Raw genomic sequence first — 18,113 nt, forward strand, 5'->3', positions numbered from 1 at the left:
CAAACATTGTCAAAGACAAGCTGGTTAAAGCACAACTAGACTGGCACCTGGGCTAGTTCCTTGTAGCTATTGCATTAAACAGGACACATCATTGGAAAAGACTATAGAGAAATTATACTTATTCTTAATCAGACTTCAGAACTCAAGACATCGACTCCTTCATTTCTTGTAACACTTAATCTACTCTGTGCTATCCAGAGTACTTCATCCCCATAGTGCTTCAGTTCATATCCAAGACTATGTTTATTACTAGTCCAAGACAGAAAAACTCTGTCTTCTTTTTCGGTTAGAATTAGCATCTTTGACTCGAAGAGACTGCCAACTGTTAGGTTTGTTTCAATGGTATCACTTTTGAGATGCTTCATGTCTCCTCTTGCTAACCCACACAAATCCAGGTCTGGTTTCTGACTAAACCAATAACCACAATACAAATATATGATTTAATTGCATAAAGATGCATGGAATACTACTGGAGGAGATTTTTATGAGGTATTTAACAGATAATCTCCTACCAGACTGTATTATTGATGTGTGAGCTGCTGAAAGCTTTGTGCATTACCTGTAATGATAAAAAAAAGTTTGTACTGCTGTGTTTTAAAAAGAGGTCAAGTAAGGAGCACCTGACGCCAAAGAGCATAACAGGACATGAGAAAATATGAGACCGCTACTGCTCGTATAGCAACTCCATGTGAACCATATAGAAAGGTGAGCCAATCGTGTCAAACATCATGACGTGTCTTCAGAAGAATACCGCTCTATTTTGAGAGTGGACATTATTACTACTGTCAAAGCAAGCGGGCATAGAAATAGCCACAGTCATAAAGCCGATCACACACACTGTCCCTCTGTCATACCCCCAACACCCCAGGTTTCCATGGGGTTTGTGGTTGCTGTGGCATCGATGGTTGCCATGGCGTCTGTGGTTGCCATGACGCAACCCTGGCGTCTCCACTGTAACCGGCGGTCCTCAGGTTGCCTAGCGAGGAGGGGGGAGCCTCCTGTGTCGGAGCACGCGGATGGAGGCTATGTTGTCCTGGGTCATTAGACATGTCACCAGGTCCAAACTGAGGCCAGACACCTTCTCACCGTTCACCTCTAGCAGCTCGTCTCCCACTCCCAGCAGCCCCGCGTACAGCTTCTCTGTGCTGCTGTCGCCCATCTCCTCCACGTACACACCTACAGGACAGACAGGACAAAGTACAGGAGCATGTTACTGGTAAGGGCACACACATGCACACCTTCTTTAAAACACACCGACAGGCAATATTACAGGGGCATTCTACTGATACCATTACATTTACGTCATTTAGCAGACGCTCTTATCCAGAGTGACTTACAGGAGCAATTAGGGTTAAGTGCCTTGCTCAAGGGCACATCGACAGATTTTTCACCTAGTTGGCTCGGGGATTAGAACCAGCGACCTTTCAGTTACTGGCACAACGCTCTTAACCACTAAGCTGCCTGCCACCACAGGAGAGGAGTATCACTACAAACACATTCACCTTACTGGTTACACACATTTACACCTGTAGGACATAGGGGAGGAGCACACACACATTACTAATATAAAACACAGCCTTAGGACACAGGAGAGGAAAACATTACCTAACACACACACACCTACATGGCACATACATTACTAAACACACACACAGGAAAGGAATACAATACTAAACACACATCCAACTGCATTACAGGAGAGAAGTAAGAACATGACGAAACACACACACCTCAAGCACACAGAAGGGGGACATTCTAATAAACAGTACATCATTACAGAACACCACATTAGAAAAGACAACCAAAACAACAGGGCAAATCCTAGCCTGGTACCAAATCTGTTTCTGTTCATAGCCTAGCCTGGTCCAGACCAATGGCGAGACAATGACTATAGGAGTTGGTAACAGCACAAACAAGTCTGAGGGCAGGCTAGGCAGATCCAGGCTCTCCTGTTCTTATGTACCCGAGTCTGGTCGTCCTTTGCCCCGGGAGATGAGGAAGCCGAATGGTCCGTTGGGGGGTCTGCTAAGTTCCAGCAGGAGGGTACCGTCAGGGAAGGCTTGGGCCACCCTCCCCACCGAGCGCACCCCGCTAGGGCAGCCCACATCCTCCACACTCAGAGCCCTCTGAAATCCCCTACTGGAGAGACAGGACAGCAGCATTGAGGTGACACATATGGGGCACCATTTGTAGCATGGAAGAAATATGAATTCCATACCACAAAATGCAAACATTTCAATCTTTGACACAGGCTCAGATGCAGCCATGCAGTGTTTGGAGAATGCACATTACAATCTATGCTCCCATAGATAATGTAAATAATGAAGTCATTGCATGGGGAGGGGGGAATGGAGATGGTCTGCTCCCTACATTAAGGTCTCTATGGCAGAACCCCCTCCCCAAGCCCCCTTCCCAGAGAGCCACGTAGCGCGGTCCATATATAGCACGGCTTTGTTATGTTCCTAGCCTATCAGGTTTCTGACTGCCTCTCGAGGAAGGCTATTTAAGCACAAGGCTGAGGCTGGAATGTCCTCGTCTCTGGTCTCTAGTGTATCAGCTGCTGGCACACTCATGTAGACGTACACACACAGACACACACGCTTGACAGACATGCGCGCACACATACACACACACACTCTTACACACACACACACACACACACACACAGGCAGTGTCATCAACATCACCCAAACAGTCCGTGTTCAATTTCACCACTGCTCCCAGCCACCTTTCCAAGTCCATCATGATGTGATGTTGCGATCGTCTTCTGGATTCCATGTCTTTTTTTGGCAGCACCACCACATTCACTCTATTTTTATCTCTCCAGTCCGGACATCCCCTCAGACCCAGTAAATGGAAACTATTCGGTTGCACAACACACACGGCAGCCGTCCATGCATACTAGAGATATGATATCAATGGAGCCTTGAGAGCACATGCCAGCATTGTAATCTCCTATCAGGAAGGATCGACGTTGACTTCATTCATAATATTATGACATGAGGTGCAACTTTACCAAAGATCAATGTGCAAGCTTTAAACCGTGACAGATAGTTGGATGTTAGATGACCTGACATTACTGCAACAGTTGCCTATTTTTATGTTGCTGATGCCATAGTTCTAATGTTGTGTGTGTGCATGTCTGTTTATGTTGTACCTGAGAGCAGGGCTGCCGGGTTGGTCTCCAGGTGTGTATGCACTGGAGCGATCTCTCTTCTTTGACGACTGTAAATTCTGGACTGATGACGATTTCCTCAGCTGCATAAAGGATGACCCCTGGTGGTGAGAAATGAACATGACAGTAACCCTGTCAGCTTCCACAATATTGGTGCATTTTGATTCTTTTTAAAAGCGTAAGGTTACCAAATATACACTTTATAGCATAGTTATGTGTGAAATCATGTACAGTTATATTTCTATTACACACTTTTCTATTCATCATGTTCCAATCAACTGAACTCTCAATATCCTTATAGACTAAACATAGAGTTTGACAGACATAAAGTGGCACTCTCTCAGACTACAAGCAAGGTTAAAATCCATAGAATTCCCTATAATTCAAAAGATAAGTTTGACATGACAAAGGAAGGTCTTCTCTCACCATGCGTAGGGATTGGAGCGAGGGGGCTTTCCTCAGCTGGCTGGGGTCTGGGCACTTGGGAGTGCCGGGGGTGGAGGTGGGGCCAGGAGAGGCTGGGGGGACGCCACGGGGCTGGAGGCTAAGCTGCTCCATGCTACTGGAGCGCCCTTTAACCAGCTTCCCAACTCCATTTAGGCCGATGGCGGAGAAGAAACGATGCAGAGAGAGCTTGGACCTGCCTTCCCGCTGCTCTGTCTCTGCCCTTACCCTCCTGAGAAGAGAGAGAGAGAGACATGAGCAACACCACAATAAACAAAAGGCAGATGCTATGGATCCGAAGGTAACCACCCCGTTCCGCCACGCCCCCCTGGAACCCTCTTCCCTAGAGCTAAAGATCCATATCCCATTCCCATTTATTTACCTCTACTTTACGCATACATTTTTGTGGTCACCCTCACTTCACATTTCTCACTGGCAATCGTGAAAGCCAATTCTCAATTCGCACAGTGAATTCTTCAACTTTTACCGGTGAAATGTCAATGCAGCATCTGCATGCCAACCATTTGATCTCAATCAGTTTCATGGGAATATGCATTTAGATCTTCTTAGTTATGTACAGTGTTGTTTTGAATTATGTACAGTGAGTGCATTTTAGGCAGAGGGTGTTAACATACTGTAGCATACCAGTGTTTTGTTTAAATAAATACAATTCATATTTTGCCAAGTGGCACACGCTGTTAAATTGTGGCCGCACGAGAGAAAAACGTGACCATTCGCACAATCATCCTAAAATCTCATAAGAAATTAGGTGGTGTTTTTTGTTTTACAGTAATGTTATACTATGCTATTATATTCGGTTCCGTTATGTAGAATACTGTCATTATGTGATCTCGCAGACAATGATTCAGCTTTGATCTAGCTTTATTAAACGAGCACCATTCTCCATTCATCACCTAAATTCGCCAAAATACTGTAGCCTGTTCTCTGGGCAGCCGAACGAGTAGAGCAGAGACTGTCGGTAAAGTAGAGAATCTCACACATGCGCAGAACCTTCGGCCCTTTAGCTATTGGCAAGAGGGTTCCAGAAAATTCACACCCGCAGCCACTCCGTAAACAAAAAAAGGTGCAGCCTGGACATCATGAAACCACTCTGGTCAGGTCAAAGCTTGGTTCATTTCCATTATACATTTCCAATATAAATACTTAATTTAATTTGATTGGAAAAACCTTTTAGAAATTCTGTCCAATTCAAATCATTCATGAAAATGGAAATAACTCATTCTAACACCTCTGACACAGGAGCCCTTATTGAGCAATGTGTATCCATTCACTTACTACTATTTGGTCAGAAGAGGTCAGTGTTGAGTTAAAAATGCTTCAACTGAGGCACTGCTCTATTTATGTCTGCACCACCACTCTAAAAACCACCTTGTTTGACCTAGTTTCTATTAAAACGCTAACACAGTCTGTGGAAGACCAATAATGGCTATGGGCTAAGGCTGGCAGGCAGGCGGGCAGGCGGGCGGGCAGGCGGGCGGGCAGGCAGAGCTCCAAATGAGATGATAGAACATAACATGGGAATCTAAATCTAGCTTCCTTCAACATCTCTCTCGGAAAGGTATTAGGGAGGGGGACAGATGTTCATTTTGGGTCAAACCTCCACCTAGGGCAGGTGTTGGCAACTCTGAAGAGTGTGCTTTGTTCCAGCCTAACACTCCAACAGTAATTCAACTAATCAAGGTACAGTGATGAGCAGGCCTGAAGTGCTTTCATGCCAAATTCTGCCATATACAAACAGTGATATTAGTGACTCAGCTGCGAGACTTGTTCTAGCCCAGCTCCTAACTTTCGATTTAACCTTGATCTGAAATAACTAAAGATGTAAGAAATAATGCTCAAAGGATTCCACCAAGCCTATCAGAGGGCAAGGTAATCCTTTACGATCTACATGAAGAACCTAATCATACAGGCTTCGGGTCAGTTTAGAATTAAGCATAAGAGTGTGGTGGAGAGAGGTACCACTACTCACTGAGTTGGACTAGGGCTATCCTCCCTTTGATGCTCTGCTCTCATTGGTCCCCTGACCCGTACGTCACCCTCAGAGCGGTACGGGGGCGGGGTAATGATGCTGGTTCCTTCCAGACAGAGCTCTCCCATCCCTGGATGATGCTGCTCCACTTCTAGAGGAGAGAGGAAAGAGAGAGGGATGTTTACAACAGTGGAGGCTGCTGAGGGGAGAACGGCTCATAATAATGGCTGGAACGGCGCAAATGGAATGACATCAGACACATGGAAACCATGTGTTTGATGTACTTGATACCATTCCATTAATTCCGCTCCAGCCATTACCACAAGCCCATTCTCCCCAATTAAGTTGCCACCAACCTGCTGTGGTATACAAGGTGAAGAATCTGTAACTTTCATCTTGTTTTTGATGAAAAGCAAGAATAAGTTAGAGCAGGGATGTCAAACATACGTCTAGCAGGTGGTTTGAGTAAAAACAATTAATGTATACTTTTTTTCAGGGGGAAAACAATCTTAATCAACATTGAAATGGCAAAGTCAAATTGAAACTGTGTAGAAATGGTAATGGACCTACAATGAGTATACAAAACATTAAGAACACCTGCTCTTTCCATGACAGACTGAATCCAGGTGAAAGCTATGATCCCTTATTGATGTCACTTGTTAAATCCACTTCAATCAGTATAGATGAAGGGGAGGAGACAGGTTAAAGAAGGATTTATTTTATAGCCATGAGACAATTGAGACATGGATTGTGTATGTGTGCCATTCAGAGGGTGAATGGACAATGCAAAATATTTAAGTGCCTTTGAACGGGGTATGGTAGTAGGTGCCAGGTGCACCGGTTTGTGTCAAGAACTGCAACGCTGCTGGGTTTTTCACGCTTAAAAGTTTCCCTTGTGTATCAAGAATGGTCCAGCACCCAAAGGACATCCAGCCAACTTGACAAAAATGTGGGAAGCATTGAAGTGGCGCAGCGCTCTAAGTCACTGCATCTCAGTGCTAGAGGCATCACTACAGACCCTGGTTTGATTCCAGGCTGCATATCAATCCAGCCGTGATTGGGAGTCCCATAGGCCTAGTGTCGTCCAGGTTTGGCCAGGGTAGGCCATCATTGTAAATAAGAATGTGATCTTAACTGACTTGCCTAGTTAAATAAAGGTAAAAAAAAAAAAAAACATGGGCCAGCATCCTTGTGGAATGCTTTCGACACCTTGTAGTCCATGCCCTGACGAGTTGAGGCTGTTCTGAGGGCAAAAGGGAGGGTGTTCCTAATGTTTGGTATACTCAGGGTACATTTATAGTCTTTTCACTCTGTCATTTGCTTACAGTCATCGAAACGAAAGCTGACAGTCAGGGAGCATCGGAAATTCCAAAAGCGATGGATAGAGGACTATTTTTAGCAGATTTTGACGGCGAGGAAATATAACGAATTTTAAGTGCAGCCCTCCGGACCTCGAGGAAGACCGAATGCGGCCCATGGGTCAAAATGAGTTTGACACCCCTGAGTTAGAGCCTTGTTAGACTGAGACATTTGCATGTGGTATGATACATTTTTGTAGAATATTGTTTGTGAAACGTGAATTTCTAGCTACATATATTTTGGGGGGAATGTTGAGTATTTCTCATGCATAGAGACAGAGAGAATGAGAGACAAGAGGGGAGAAAGCGTCAGAGAGATACAGAGACAAAGAGAGAGACATAAACAGAGAAATAGACAGAGACAGGGAGAGAGAGAGAGAGACAGAGACCACAGTGGGAACAATCAGATGCTTCACATATCCAATCATCCAGCTGGTGGAAACGGGGCGAACAGGCCTCGGTGGGATTACAGGGCTGGGGGATGTGTGTATGTGCTGACTGCAAAATCCCTGCTGGGACCTGGGTTAAGCACACAAACACACACGCACATAGATACACACGCATGCATGCACTCACACAAGCAAATGCACACACACACACACAGAGGCATATGTACACACGCACAGATGCACGTATGGAAACCCACACACACGTATGGACGCACACACACACACCCCTTCACAGCCCAAGAGCTGACACCTCACTGACACAAGCAGCATGGACTTAATTACCCATGAAGCCGTGCATTTGCCAATGGTCACTAGGGAACTAGAGTAAGACTGAAAACATATTAAATTGTATATTTTTTTAAGTATATTTTTCCTCTGTGAGATGCCCGCACTAAATACTGTATAGACTATTTTAGTCAATGAGTCCAGTGTTAGTATTCAGTTACAATTCAGGTAGTCCACCTAACTCTGTTTGTAACTCACTCGTCTCCTGAGTGGCGCAGTGGTCTAAGGCCCTGCATCGCAGTGCTAACTGTGCCACTAGAGATCCTGGTTCGAATCCAGGCTCTGTCGCAGCCGGCCGCGACCGGGAGACTCATGGGCGGCGCACAATTGGCCCAGCGTCGTCCAGGGTAGGGGAGGGAATGGCCGGCAGGGATGTAGCTCAGTTGACAGAGCATGGCGTTTGCAACGCCAGGGTTGTGGGTTCGATTCCCACGGGGGCCAGTATAAAAAAAAAAAAAAATGTATTCACTAACTGTAAGTCGCTCTGGATAAGAGCGTCTGCTAAATGACTAAAATGTAAATGTAAAAAATGCGTTTGCAACGCCAGGGTTGTGGGTTCGATTCCCACGGGGGGCCAGTATAAAAAAAAGATGTATTCACTAACTGTAAGTCGCTCTGGATAAGAGCGTCTGCTAAATGACTAAAATGTAACATAACATAATAAATAAAATAATAATAATGGTCATAACATCTCATCTTTATTTTTAAGGCATCACCTTTAAAGGGATACTTTGGGATTTTGGCAATGAGGCCCTTTATCTACTTCCCCAGGGTAAGATGAACTCGTGGATCCCATTTTTATCCTGTTCTTAAAGGTTGTCTGATAGTAGTGAATAAATCCACTGCATTGGAATTCACCTCCTTTGCTCTCGACAAGGCATTTACCATCGCCACCCATTGATATGTAGATTGTGCTGTCACCTTTGACTTCTGCCATTCACATGAGCTGTGAAAAGTAGAACACTTGATGTCTTTCTCACCAATCCGCACACTGAGGTATATATGAACTATGCCTGTATGACTCAGTTGGTAGAGCGTGGTGCTTGCACCGCCAGAGTTGTTGGTTCGATTCCCGGGACCACCCATACGTAAAATGTATGCACGCATGACTGTAAATTGCTTGATATAAAGGCGTCTGCTAAATGCAATAAATATTATTATTTGTAATTTAACTAGAGACAGCGTCCAAGATGGACGCCCATTGTTTTCAACGTAATCTACTCAAGTTCGCATACGCTGTTTTGTGGTTGCTGCCATCTTTCTATATCTGGTTTTACTGGGATTACTACGCCTGTGCACTAGCACTCAGTAGTATCGCGCGAACATGCTCCGGGAACTCTGCCAGAGCGTGCCATGCACGTGGACAGCTAAATAAACCAACCAGCACTTCCCCTGGCCAGCTGGACTCATGGCATCAGAGCATGAACATAAAATGTTAATATCTTCGAATGTGAGTGGTGGAAAATAAATCAAATAAAAAATGTAATAATTCAATGGGTGTTTTGTGCACAAAGGTGATGACTAAAGTGTAATATGAGGAATTTTTTTATTGAACTTCTCTATGGGGCCGCACTTTGGTTAAATTGCAATACCTCTGATCACAGTGGAAAGTGTGTTTCTAGACTGGAAACCTGGGGCCCAGGTCCCACAGCACACAAGTTAGGGTGTGTGTGTGTGTGTGTGTGTGTGGGACCTGGGCCCCAGGTTTCCGGTCTAGAAACACACTAGGGCCTCCTGTAGCTCAGTTGGTAGAGCATGGCGCTTGCAACGCCAGGGTTGTGGTTTCGATTCCCACGGGGGGCCAGTATAAAAAATGTATGCACTCACTAACTGTAAGTTGCTCTGGATAAGAGCGTCTGCTAAATGACTCAAATGTAAATGTAAATGTGTGGGAGTGTAGGGCTCTCTACTTTATAGTGTCTTACAATGTGTGTGTGTGTGTGTTTGTACATTGCAGTGGACGTGTTTAACTATACTTGTGGGGACCAGAAGTCCCCACAAGAATAGTAAAGAAAAAAACATTTTGTTAGTCCCCACAAGGTTAAATGCTATTTCAAGGGGATTTAGGGTTAAGGGTAGAATTAGTGTTAGGTGTGTGTGTGTGTGTGTTGTGTGTGTGTGTGTGTGTGTGCATCTGTGTGTGTGTGTGTGTGTGTGTGTGTGTATTTGAAGCTGACCTGGTGCTGCAGGGTCCCCCATCTTCTCTACTGCTGTCCTAGCTAGCAATGGGGAGGTCTTCAGCAGGGAAGCAGGCCTGATACAGGGCATCATCGTGTCGGTGCTGGAAGTCAGCCCCAAAGAGGAACCATACTCCACGAAGTTCCCCCCGACAGAGTGCTCGTTCTGGGGGCTGGGCGCAGCCCCTCTCCCTTGGTCCTCCAGGGAGTTCTGGGGCAAAAGGCGGTACTGTGGTGAAGGCATGAGTTTGACCATTCGCTGGCCATTGGGCCGGCTCTTGGGTCCTGATTTCAGAGCTGATTTGATGGGCGTTGGGGAAGGGGGAAAGGGGGAGCTCTTGATGCACGGGGGACTGTTTGTGGGTTCATCTGGGGGTGCAGGGGAGTGAGTGGGCAAACCCACCATCTTTGATACTGGTTGCTCAATGGGGTACGGGTTGGGCGGCACCACAATACCATTGGGCCTGGGTGCTGGTGGAGTTGGTGGCACCTTGATGGGTGCTCCTTGGCCATTGGTGCCCAAAAGCTCACCTCTCCTACTCCTCCTCTTCACCTTCATTGTTGACACTCGAACACTCCCACCACCTCCACCGCCACTGCTGCTGTCCGTCTCTCCCGCCGAGCCGTGGCCCGTCCCTTCGCTATCTGCCACATCGCCAGGGGTTACCTTACCAATGTATGTCTCCTTGATCAGCTCGGTACGAACTGTCCGGCTGGGCTTGCTGGGAGCCACCCAGCAAGGCATCAGCACCTTCTCCTCCCCCTCTCTGTTCACCGGATGGCTCTGCCCTACTGGGGGTGAAGGGTTCGGATGGAGGTTCAGGTTCAGGGGTGAAAAGTTTGGATGGAGGTTCGGGTTCTGGACCCCTCCTTCCAGGAACGTCCCGCACGAGTTGCACTGCCTGTTAAGCGCCTCCTCGTGTGCCACCACGGATTTGAAATGGCTGCCACCGTTTAAGTGGCCCTCCTGTGCCCTGTGGGCCTTCTTGTGCCCTCGCTCGATCACTATTCCAGTTCCTGGATCAGTGTCCCTCCGCCCGTTGACATAGGAAGAGAGGTTGGGCTTGGATATAAGCAGACCCTGGGCCCTCTCACCCGCCCTCCTCCTCTGACGGAGCCTCTCCAAGTAGCGCACCTCCGCGTCTTTCTCCGATTCGTCCTCGAAGCGGACCCGCGTCGGTGATTGGCCAGGACGTCGGCGGGGGCCACAGGCCGAGTCGCTGCTGGAGGAGTCACTGAGGTTCCCCGACAACGAGGTAACCGCAGGAACCGTTGCTGACGACACCGACTGGCCGCCCTTCCCCGCCAGCGGAGCCCGGTGCAAGGAAGCTCCAGCCGTGGACAGCTGCTCCCTATGGATGGATGCACACACGTCAGAACACACACATCCAGAGGGACACACAAACACACACGGGCACCCATGACCATGTATATAAGGTAACACACACACAAACACACACACAAACCCTAACCAGAAAAAAGACGGAAACCCCATAAAGAAACGTTCAGCATTTTTCCTCCTAACACAGGGGATTGGTTGGATGCCTGTGGGATTCTTATCTATGTTCTGGCCCCTGTCTGTCCCAGCCGCTACATTCCCAACATGCTCAACTCTCGATAAGGGGAAGGTCATCCCCAGTATGGACGTCCTCTCTGTCTGTATCCAATCATCTAGCCTCTACTACCACAATAATGGACAGCTATCTTGAGTCATATCCAAGAGAGAGTTTATTTATGCACGCTACAACTTCATCTATAAATGTAAATGAGAAAGGCATTTGTAAAAATGTCCATGGAAATAAAGTGATTGACTGATTGACTGAACTGAAACTGTAAGAAATGGGTGAGAGACAGTTGTGAGCCCACACTGTTGGATGGTGGGGAACACAATACTGCATGGCTGGCTAAGCTAGCTCCCTAGAGAAGAGGGGAGTATTGTACTGTGCTTTCCTTGTATGTACTTTTTTACCCCTGGGATTGTGTGGTTGGTGTGTGTGTGTGTGTGTGTTTGTGGGTGTGTGCGTGCATGTGGGAGTGTGAGGGGGCTGAGGGTAACAGCTGGAAGATGTGTAGCGAAGCATTAGGGGGAATCAGTCTTATCAAGCGTCAAATCACAACTAGGAAGCTCCCTCCAAACCAGAGATATTTCCAAATTAAATCAGACCCAACACAGAAAATACAAAAGTAATTGTTCTTATCCAATGAATAAACAAGACAACTCATGTCACCTCAATCACGTCAATCCATATCGCTTTCATTTGGAAGGATTTTGATAATAGTTGGTTGTCATTGAGGGGCCATTATTACATCATTTCTGTCATATCACCTAGTGATTGGTCAGTATCCAAAATGTCCCATCCAATCATTCTAATCTGGAGCGAATGTTGACGATGTCTGGTGATTGACAGCTGTATGAAGGAACATCCTGCCTTGGTCAGAGTGAATGTGCTGAGGTAATCAGTAATCACTGCTCTCGGACCATGATATTAGGATTGAGATTGGGGAGGTGTATAATTCCAGCTGGATTGCGTAACGCATATTGTGGAAATAGAGAGAGAGCGCGAGAGAGAGAGCCCCTGTCATAGCAACCAAAATAACCCAATGCCCTAAACCAGGGTTCCCCAATAGGTGGCCCATGGGCCAAATTTTGTTGGACATAAAATACTGTAAAATCACCAGCAAATCAACTGAAAATGATTTGAATTTAGGAAATCTGTTACCAATCTGTTCCCATGCATAAATAGAGGGGCATACTGTAAGTGATCGTATCCCAATGTAATCAAGGCTTGAAATGATTATGTTTTTGTCAAATACTATATATGTTTGGGCTTCATGCGGTCAATTTGCAGTATACAAATTATTTATAACTATGTTCCGGATCCCCGACCATCTTCTCAGCAACCAAAAAAATCAGCCCACGGCTGAATCTGCCCACGCCTGCCCTAAACCATTATTATTATTATTATTGTACACTTAATTAAAAAGCCTTGTAGTTAGAGCAATAGAAAAGTGTGTATTTACATATTGATGTTTACCACAACCACTACAACTACTATTGCTACCACTATTAGAACTGTAACACCACCATAATTACTACTATAGTTTTCCTGAATAATACTATTTGAGATATAGGCCAACGCTTTACATTAAGTTGGCTAAGGACATACACATGCCCTATAACTACTTTTGCTATAACTATTTACTCAGCTGTACATGGAAACTGCAGCTACATACTGTATAGTTATTGTGTAGTTACTAGTTAGTTAAATGTAAATATTACATACATTGTACTACATACTGTAGAATCTTTTTAACTTACTGTAAAGTGTGACCCATAATAGATATGTGAAATATCGCCATTTAAAAATGAATAGAGGGCACTGTAAATAGAAAATGCATGAGCAATGCTACATTTAAAGCAGTAAATCCAATATGTGTCATATCATTACAGTGAAACGAGCACAACAAGAGACCACTGTTGCAGCTAGCTATTCTGAACACTGTCAGTAAACAGACCGCGAGAGAGCCGCAGCACACTTTAACCAGCCAAACACAAAACAGCCGTACGGTCACTCCGGCACAAAAGCCTACAGAGATTTACAGGCCCTGCTGGGCCCCATGAAACAGAAGGGAAGAAAATAGAGAAAATAGTGAAAAGATGAGGAAAAAACATTTCTTGTTTGGTCTCGTTTGGTTGGTTATGATGGTACAGGTGGCTGCTACAGCTAAGCTCGGCTGGTAAACAGACACACACACACCGACGACCCTCAAACCCACACACACATAAACACACCCACTTGCGGAGCAGCAGACTTACGGGTTGTCCCTCTGGACGGGTAGGATGGTGTGGTCGGCCTTGAGTGGATAGGACCGGGCCTTCATGCGGGCTCTCTCCAGGAGCCGCTTGGCCTGCTCATGGCGTGGACTCAGCGGCAGGTCCTCGCTGGACACAAAGGCCCTGTCGGCCGCACACACACGTCACACACACAGGCAGGGGGGTTAGGGGGAGGGGGAGAGATGGTAGGGAGGCACACGTCAGCGCCTGTGCGGGAGAGACGCTCATAGAGTGGGGGATTAGGCCGAGCAGGCAGTCACTACTAATTAGGCTGACAAGGGGTGTGTGTGTGTCAATGAGCTTTTGTGTGTGTGTGAGTGTGTGAGTGTATCTTTCCATAAGCTTTTATCTTGTTTGCCAGTGCTTGTGTTTATGTGTGTGTATTTGTGAATGTAGGAATGAGTGACTGAAGCAGTCCCTTTGCCTGTATATCTATGTGTGAATGGGGTTACAGACTTGTGAACATTTCCCCAACACCAAAAACACAATTACACACAGTGCTCAGAGCTTTAACCACACAGCTGCCCATTCAGTTTCACCACAACACCTGCTTAACAGGCACTCAATGGGAGAACAAATGAATGAGTGTGTTTCAAATACTAGGTGCTTCACCGAAACGCCTTTCTCTTACATTGAGACTGTGATTGGGGACAGAGAAGTGAAAGATATAATCATAATCGTCTCTGGTGATGAGGGTGGGGCTTTTAGTAACAGCTGTTATAAACACTGTGTCCATGTCACTCATTGCAGCTTGGGGCTCTAACATGGAGAGATACAAGAGCAAAGTAGTAGAGTCATAGGTGTTGGTAGTGTCGTGAAAACATCTGCTGTATATTCTAGATGTATCAGAGTGAAAGTATTTAGGTTGGGGGTTTGGGAACCCAAATTACATTTGTTTATGATACATTCATATTTAAGCTATAGTGTAAAGGCATAAGTGGTAAACCCTCCCTTGGCCACTGGAGAGCCGCTGGGTGTGCATGTTTTGCTCCAGCCTTACTCTAACACAATAATCAGGTGTTTTAGAGCAGGGCTGGAGCAAAAGGCTGCATACCCAGTGGCTCTACAGGAGGTTCTACTGTACCTTTGGCTGTGCTCGCTGTCTTGGAGGGAGATGCCTGAATCCCAGTCACTGTCATTCAGGGCAATGAAACCTATAGGGACACAAATAAACACTGTAACCAGGCAGACTTAAGTAGAATTTCCCTCCAGTATTGAAATGCGTTGATTTCCTTATTTCTCTGGAAATTACAACAACAACAAAATAATTATCAAGAAATATGGAAGAACCGTATTAAGTTTAACTATTTGTTTACATTTCCCTTTGTCTATACAAAGCATGATTCATTTAGCATTGGGGATATTTGAGGCCATAAGAGTGCGGGACAGAGCAACCCACAGGCGGAAGACAACTTCTGTTTGTGAGACAGTTGCAATTAGACAGGTATTACATTCATTAAACATCTGGTCAACAGTCAGAAATAGCCTATTACCTCCCTCCCTCTCTCCCACCCTTTCCTCTCAAGATGTTTTATCTCTACTTTCTGTTGTAATTTTTTTACTTTATCACATTATGTTGACTTTCAGCTCGTCACACACTTTGACCATGAGCTACCTACTTCACATTCATTCCTATGTGTTGAATGTGAACTGAGTGTTGGGGAAATGTACTCTCTACTCTAATAGATCAGGTCCGTCTCAGGTAAATCCCTTTACATCACTGAGGATTAAGGGGTCTACTCACTGTGATTTTACTACTGTTATCACCTCAACCCCGAGCTGTGCCACCGCACACACATTCGCTAAAATAATCCATGGTTTTAGGTCTAGTGGGTGGCGTATGGTGGTGAATGCAGGTACAGTATATTTAGCTCTTTACTGTACCTCTCCCATTGCACTGGGTCACCTCCTCGGCCCTCTGCTCTCTCTCCAGAGAGCAGAGTGCCGAAGCTCCAGAGAGCACAGGGCTGAGGCTCCCTGGCTCTGGTCCCTGGCTCTTGTTCAGCATCTGCTTGAGGATGCCCCGATTCATCTCCACTCTCTCTGCTAGAGAAATGGCACTCCCACTGCTGCACAGACTCTCCAGGCTGTCAGCCCTCCACAGGCCCCCCATTGGCCCCTGGGGCCCCAGCTCGCCCATACACCGCCTCAGACCCTCAAGGCTGTCACGGCGTAGCAGCTCCCTGCCCACCCCGCCGTGGCCCCTGGCTTTCCTCTGCTGGCCCCCAGGGGCCCCGGCCAAAGGTCTGTCTGGGGCCGGAGGCGTGTCTCCGTTCAGCAGTAGCGTTTCAGGCCTGGTGGCCTTCCAGAACCCCTTGGGAGGGACCCAGGGTTTAGACGCATTAGCGGCGCTAACATTATCCTCCAGGGGACTAGCGTAGGCGCTAACGTCAGACAGGTTCTCCAGGCTGGAGCCCTCGCCCAGCCCACGTGGGAGCGCTAGCAGGCTGAAGTCCAACCCACCCGTCCCCGCCCCCTCCATCAGGCTGTCTGGCACCACTGGGTGGAGAGTGGAACCCTGGGAATCTACATCGTCATCGCTACTACTGGAGCCCCAGCTCACCAGGACAGGACCGAATAGGGAAGAGGACACAGGAAAGGCCTTCTTATCCATGCCTGCCTTGAAAGCCTCCCTCCCTGCAGCCTTGTTGCGCTCAGACAGGGCCTTGACCTTGGACTGCAGGGCCAACACAGCCGAGCTCGGGGGCCCGGGCTGCTGCTGGAGCAGGAGCTGGCTGAGGGGGCATGGGGAGGGCGAGGTGGGGGTAGAGGTTGAGGTTGAGATGGCAGGCTCCGGGCTGGGGCTGGAGGAGGGTTGGTCTTCCATGCCAGGTTGCAGGGTCTGGGGCTTGGCCCTCTGTGGCACACAGGGCATGGGGAGAAAGGAGTCTGCCATGGTTACTTTCTCCGTGGCCACATCACACAGTCAGGGGAGCATCAGAGCTGTGAAGGAGACAAGAGAAGAGAGACACAAGGGATTTGTGTTATTTTCCTTTTTTGCTCACTTAAAGAGGGACTAAGAATATAGCAGTTGCTTTAGCGAGCAAATCAATATTTCATGAACAATGCTTGTCATTTTAAGGACAGATGAAAACAGCAGTTTCTCTAAATACCTTTCAAAATAATATCTGTACTTTCATATGATAAATAAATGTTCAATCAAGTTAGAATCCAAAAAGGCATACAACCTGAGAGAAACCTGCTTGCCACAAAGGACTTCTCTTTTCCCTGTCTTTGTACAAGGTTTGTTAGAGGTTAAGAAAGACCGGGCCTTTCTGTTAAGTAACATGGCGGGAAGACGTACAATATTGCCTGGCAGCTAATTACTATGGCAACCCTCTCTGATATTCACGTTGAGGACACCACTTTGTCGCAAAGGGGTAAAACAATGGCGGCACAAAGGCTAGCTAGCATCTTTAAAGAGGTCCTCCAGCAACCAATTAAGGATGTCACAAACAGACCAGAGCAAAGGATAACTACCATGTAGACTACATTAACAGTGTGAATTGTGACCATTCCAGAAACTGTGGAAAGGTTTTGGGAAAAGAGAAATCAAATAGAGTAATATATCGTATTTTATCGCATTGAGATCAATTATGTAGCACTCAAAGCTATAGAAAACGATGGGAAAACGTTTGTACATTACCCCTTTCCAAAAGAGATTGACAAATGTTTTTCTCTTAACTCGAGGAGTGTTCTCTATTGGCATTCACAGCTTGTTTTTCTCACTTACTATGCAGCCTCAAATCCACAGGAGACCTCTAACTCTAACTCAAAGCCAAACAGAATTAGATACACATCAACAAACCTCAAAAATCTAAATCCTATTATTACTGGGTAGACGTCAACTGTGTTGCAACCACTACATTTTTTATAATTTTCTGCAGTAATATTTGATAAAACACTAGGCAGGATTTTTCAACCGTATGAGGGCTTCAATGGCTGGAGGCACTTGTACAGAACGTTTCATCCTCATTGGTTCTGATAAATACAGTGTTTGTTGCTGTGTTAGCTTTTAATAACAACTCAGATTAGTTTATCTAATGAGAAAAGGGACTAAGAGGCATGTCAAATATTTTTGTCCCATAAATGACTTGCTACTCACCATACCCATATTCAGCTACCTTTCTCTATAAGCGTACACTGAATGTATAAAACATTAAGAACACCATCCTAATATTGAGTTGCCCTCAGAACAGCCTCAATTCATCGGGGCATGAGCTCTACAAGGTTTCGAAAGCGTTCCACAGGGATGCTGGCCCACGTTGACTCCAATGCTTCCCACAGTTGGGTCAAGTTGGCTGGATGTCCTTTGGGTGGTGGACCCTTCTTGATACACACGGGAAACTGTTGAGCGTGAAAAACCCAGCAGCGTTGCAGTTCTTTACACAAACCGGTGT

The 18,113-nt window shown here is 46.3% G+C and overlaps 1 protein-coding gene across 1 annotated transcript; it reads right to left on the reverse strand.

Annotated features, from left to right (window-relative positions):
- Nucleotides 1–957: 957 nt before the first annotated feature.
- Nucleotides 958–17,827, reverse strand: LOC311131004 (uncharacterized protein KIAA1614-like; the record flags this gene model as incomplete). Its single annotated transcript, XM_084163836.1, has 10 exons — nt 958–1,176; nt 1,964–2,139; nt 3,158–3,276; nt 3,602–3,851; nt 5,610–5,760; nt 9,879–11,230; nt 13,696–13,836; nt 14,798–14,867; nt 15,598–16,618; nt 17,819–17,827. 10 exons carry the CDS (start codon nt 17,825–17,827, stop codon nt 977–979), a joined length of 3,489 nt encoding a protein of 1,162 aa, XP_084019962.1. The 3' UTR covers nt 958–976.
- Between the last annotated feature and the right edge of the window lie 286 nt (nt 17,828–18,113).

This window comes from Coregonus lavaretus (assembly GCF_964263955.1).
Source record: "Coregonus lavaretus genome assembly, chromosome: 6".
In the NCBI taxonomy this organism is placed as follows: Eukaryota; Metazoa; Chordata; class Actinopteri; order Salmoniformes; family Salmonidae; genus Coregonus; species Coregonus lavaretus.